This window comes from Chanodichthys erythropterus, chromosome 15 (genome assembly GCF_024489055.1).
Source record: "Chanodichthys erythropterus isolate Z2021 chromosome 15, ASM2448905v1, whole genome shotgun sequence".
Lineage (NCBI taxonomy): Eukaryota > Metazoa > Chordata > Actinopteri > Cypriniformes > Xenocyprididae > Chanodichthys > Chanodichthys erythropterus.
Genome location: NC_090235.1, coordinates 1,342,800 through 1,347,803, shown reverse-complemented (window position 1 = coordinate 1,347,803; position 5,004 = coordinate 1,342,800). Strand labels below are relative to the sequence as shown.

At 37.5% G+C, this 5,004-nt stretch overlaps 1 protein-coding gene across 1 annotated transcript; it reads right to left on the bottom strand.

Annotated features, from left to right (window-relative positions):
* Nucleotides 1-2,907: 2,907 nt before the first annotated feature.
* Nucleotides 2,908-4,702, bottom strand: hoxa9a (homeobox A9a). The gene is made up of 2 exons (XM_067411737.1): nt 4,036-4,702; nt 2,908-3,734 (listed from the first exon to the last, which is right to left on the bottom strand). The coding sequence occupies exons 1-2, from the start codon at nt 4,550-4,552 to the stop codon at nt 3,490-3,492; spliced, it is 762 nt and encodes a 253-aa protein (XP_067267838.1). The 5' UTR covers nt 4,553-4,702; the 3' UTR covers nt 2,908-3,489.
* Nucleotides 4,703-5,004: the final 302 nt, after the last annotated feature.

Sequence of the window (5,004 nt, the reverse complement as noted above, 5' to 3'; positions counted from 1 at the left end):
TAATATGCTGTAAGGACCTTTTATGATGTAGCTAACTCTGCTAAAAGAAACCCGTTTTCGAATAATACAAAATAACAGCATACTAAGCTCTTATATAAAGTACAAGTTAATCAGAGCATTTTTAAAGTGCTAAAAATCTTAATGATGTTTGAATGTAAAACAGGTTATCTACACTCTAAAAACGCCGGGTCGAGCACGTTAGGTTTTTTTCACATTAGAGCACACAAAGTAACCCTGTATATTTTTCTTCAACGACACTTTGCAAACGTGAATATTGGCATAGGATTTCATGTTCTGATCTTTTCCAGTCTGCACTACTAATACTATTTGTTTTTTCTTCAGATGCCACTGCTTTTATGTGCTCCTTTCCCCTCCTAAAATTTCGATGTTATGATTATTGTTAGACTTTAATGCATTTGTTATGACAAAGAAAACTTATTACATAATAAAGATTTCAATTACCAGTTAAGTGTAATTTTGCGTATTAGACTATTCAAGAGCAATGCTAGTCTTAGAGGGAAAATGACCTAATAAACCCAGAAGGTGCTCTTTGGTTTGGATATTAGTCATAAACACCTTAGCACTTCTTGTAGTATAGCATACAAAAGGTTTTAAAAAGCCTTTATTGTAGTTTTGGTTTGGAATAAGAAATATTTTACAACTGTTGCATTTCGGCATGCAGCCTTCGTGGCCTTCCTCAGTGCTTCAATGTACACGGCCACACTCTGAGGAAGGCTGCTATGTCGATATGCATTTATACTTTTTCTACATAATAAAACTGGGGTAGTTTAATCCAACATGTGTTCTATACCAAATTCACCCGGTTTTTTTGTGGGTTATTTGCAACGCTATCTCACGACCAATTCGTACTTATTCTACGAGGTGGCTATTTCGTATAAATTCATACGACCTCACTCGTGCGAATTCGTACGATTTGTCTAAACCCCAGTGACGGTTAGGTTTAGGGGCGGGGTTTGGGGTAGGTCATTCGTATGAATTCATACGAATTTGTCAACTCGTAAAATACATACGATTTAGCAAAAAACGTATGAATAAGTACGAGTGAGGTCGTATGAATTCATACGATTTAGCCACCTCGTAAAATACGTACGAATTGCCGTGAGATCGGGTTGGTTATTTTTTAAAACAGAATGTCACGACAGAATAATAATAGATATGTTCTATTTCAAAAATACTTAAATACAAAAACAAATAAATCTCTTCCAGAACTTAAATACTGACTAATTAAAAATATTAGAATATTATAAACCAGGCTTGACTCATGAACCAGACAGGACTCAAATGATTTTGCTTCACTATTAAAATGTAAGTTGTAATTATTGCTCTACACTTACAATGAAACAGAGATCATTAAACAGACTTTTTGTTTGTAAATGCATCAAACAAAAATTAAACAAATGAAACCATTAAAAAAGAAACTGGAAAATTGTAGCTATTGCAAATAGACTAAGTGTGTAGGACAACTCAAAAACACTTTGCGATTATGAGGTTTTACTGACATCAAGTGGTCAGACTGTATAACAAAGCAGGGTTTTGTTTTTGTTTTTTTGCTTGGACGTTAACGATTACACATTCTGTTATGGTCAAAATTTCTGCAAGTGATAGCAAGAATATGAAATATTTTAATTTTTTGTTTTTAAATCATATTTCTGGAGACTTTGCAATGACGCCTCCATTTTACCGTGTATGGGTCTACACAAAGGGTGCCGTATAGGGCAAACTGCAATAAGAGGCCAATAAAACTAGATTATTTCCGCTGGCTTTTTTGTGCACGAAGTCCAGTCTCCCTGAAGCGGAGGTTAACTGAAGAAAACAAAAACACCTCTCCAAATGGGTGTCGGGCCTCTGGAAACGGTCTAATTGTGTCTGGACGGCCATAAAGCCATTGAAAACGGAATGCCAATGTCTGTTGCCGCGTCTGCGATTCATTGCCTTGTCTCCATGAAGAGGCCTTTGAAGTCAAAGTCCATCCGCTATATCTGTGCCACTTAAACCTCCAGGCTATAGCCTACAGTAGGCCTTATACAATGTAACATGCACTTTTTAAGGTTTAAATGTTTAAACAGAAAGAATCTAAAATAACACCTCGAACTCAGTATCGTCAATCACCTCATCAATGGAGGTTAAAACGACAGCTCTGTTCTTTTAATTCCACATATTCATGCACACATGGTGCGTTGTTCCCTGGGCCCAGCTGTCGAGTCTCATAATATCTCTGTTGTGTTGCGTTCTCTCGCCTCAAAGCGCTTTGCACACCATAAACGGTTATAGCAGTAATTGTCTTTTATGGCAGCATGCAGCTAACAACCTCATCTGCCAGACCGGTCTACGAGCCTCTCCCCGACTCCAAACTCGCCCAGTAGCCTATATAGGCTCGCCTCAGAACACATTCCTCAAGTGCAGATGGCAGGTCTGTGAAATACTCTTGGTTTGAGTAAAATATATATTAGCGTTTGTAGAAGACTTTAATGTTTGAACAAAATTCTTCTTCTTCTTAAATCTACACACACACACACACACACACACAAAATGAATTCAATGTAACGAATTCCCTTAATGCAAAATACAATTTTATGAAAAAGTCTGAAAAGCACAAAATTAGAAAATTAAAAAAGATATATATATATATATCAAAAATTACATAATTAAAATTTAACACGTACAAGCAATTTATTACATCGTTCTCAACTTAATCGTTATTTAAAATGTCACGAGAACTTCAAAATATAGGCTAAGGGAGACTTGTTTGGAGATATGAATTGCTTTTATTATTCAATAAATAAAATCACAAATTACATCTGAGAAATTAAAGTAAACAAAACATAAAAAACTAATACAAATTATGACGGTCAACAGACCACGAGGTATTTGTAAAGTTGCCTACAGTGCTTTTATATCTACAGCTCAGTATAATTTTACTTGTTCCCTGAAGTTCGCAGACTTCACCCAATATCACATCGGCTGATATGGCGTGAAAATTTTGGTCGATTCAAAACAAATAGGTAGTGAAGAGACTAGGTAGTGGTAATGTCATATTTAAAAAAAAAAAAAAAAAAAATCTACGGGCACATGATCTTAAGTTTATTACCTTAACATACAACTAGGCCCAATCTTTCTAGGCAAAATTTAGGAAAAGTTACAGAACATAAGAAAAATGTTAATTAGCAGTCTGAAATACACAATGATTCATTATCCTACAATCGAAGAGGAATAGCACATATCTAGGTTCATTCATTCCTAATAAATTTGGTCTAAATTAAGTACAGATTTTTTTTAAGGCTGCATCAGCGAGTCTGAAAAATGGATTTGTGCCGTATTCATTAAGATGTAACCACATATGACAAATAGCGCATAATTCATTAAAACAATAGGATCCCTGCATGCTTTAATATCTTTTGCTTGAAAAGAATGACAGACCTAATGTAAAATCCCACGAAAATCATTTCAGTAAAAGGATGTATCATCTCTTCATTCTTGGTCGTCCTTCGTTCCATCCCTGTTTAATTTTTTCATCTTCATCCTGCGGTTTTGAAACCAAATTTTGACCTGTCTCTCCGTGAGGTTCAGTAGACGGGCGACCTCGTACCGCCGGTCGCGCGTGAGGTAAGTGTTAAATAAAAATTCTTTCTCCAGCTCGAGGATCTGGTGCTTAGTATAGGGGCAGCGTTTTTTACGCGTTGAGCTCGCGTGAAGCCAGTTGGATACAGGGTTGTCTGGGGAAAGGTATGGGAAGGAGGGTTTCGAAATCATAAGCGAGTAGTGAATAGTTTTCACACAATACTCCCTATCTAAAATCCAGACGATGGCATAAATCACAGTTATCCAAACATAACCTCTCAGAGCGTCGTAACAATCAGGTCTAAAACAAAGTAAAATATTTCGCTGTAAAAAAAATACAGCAGTTAACTACACGAGAATCATGTTAAATACATCAAAATGACCAATTTTCAATAGTGCTTAATATAAGTTTAACATCAGTAGTACTCATATATCGCACCATCTGGTCAGCCTTACCTGGATGAGCGCCCGGTTTCTCCTCGATATCGCCTCCCTTCTCAGCAGCCCGGCCAGATACTTTCTCTGTGTCGGTAGAACATGCTCCATTAATGAAGTCTCCAGGAGGGAGTACGGCATTTGAACTGGCCTCTGTGCCGTCATCATTCGTTTTATTTGTATCGGGTTTGGTATGATAGTGATGATGTACCGTCGGTAGCTCAGTGAAAGGCAGCCCGAACGCAGAGTCCAAAAGCCAAGACTGTACGTAATCCCCAGCTACTGGAGGCTGTGTATGCGGCTGATACACTGACTGTACACCACTGGAGAAATGCGTTGGGATGTGGCCCCAACCTGAGCCACCATAAACGGGTTGCTTTGCCGGGGATGTGCAGGGACCGAGCTCTGTATGATCTGTGGGCAGAACGGAGGGCCTGTGCTGAATGAGCCCTGAACCTGAGGAGAAGCGATTCTCCTCGTTGTCCGGCATAACAAGAGAGTCAATATAGTATCCTGTCAGAGTTCCAGATGTCGACATGGCAGGGACGCACTCTTATGCATACACACACATAAAAACATTAACACACACACATACAGTAACACGCTCACAAAATAACAATCTGTGAAAATGGAGAGGCAACTTCCCCCTCACAAAGCCCCAGTCAGCTAATAAGTTGAGAGCAAACTGCCATTTGATTGGGTGAGGTACACACGTGACCATTGGGACAGCACAATAAAAAAAAAAAAAAAAAAAAAAAAAAAAATCAATGGAATGTCTGTTTTTAAAAAAAAAGTAAAAAAGATTGCATTGGTTCTAATTAAGCTCTTCTTTTTCTGTAAAAACATCAATCGAATAAGCTATGATACAAAATAAATATCTACAAAATTTAAACACTTAAACACAGACAAAAGTCACGGGCAGAAGACATTGCCAGAAATGTAATCAAACTGACACTGTCCAAAGAATTGTACAGGGATTAGTTACACTGT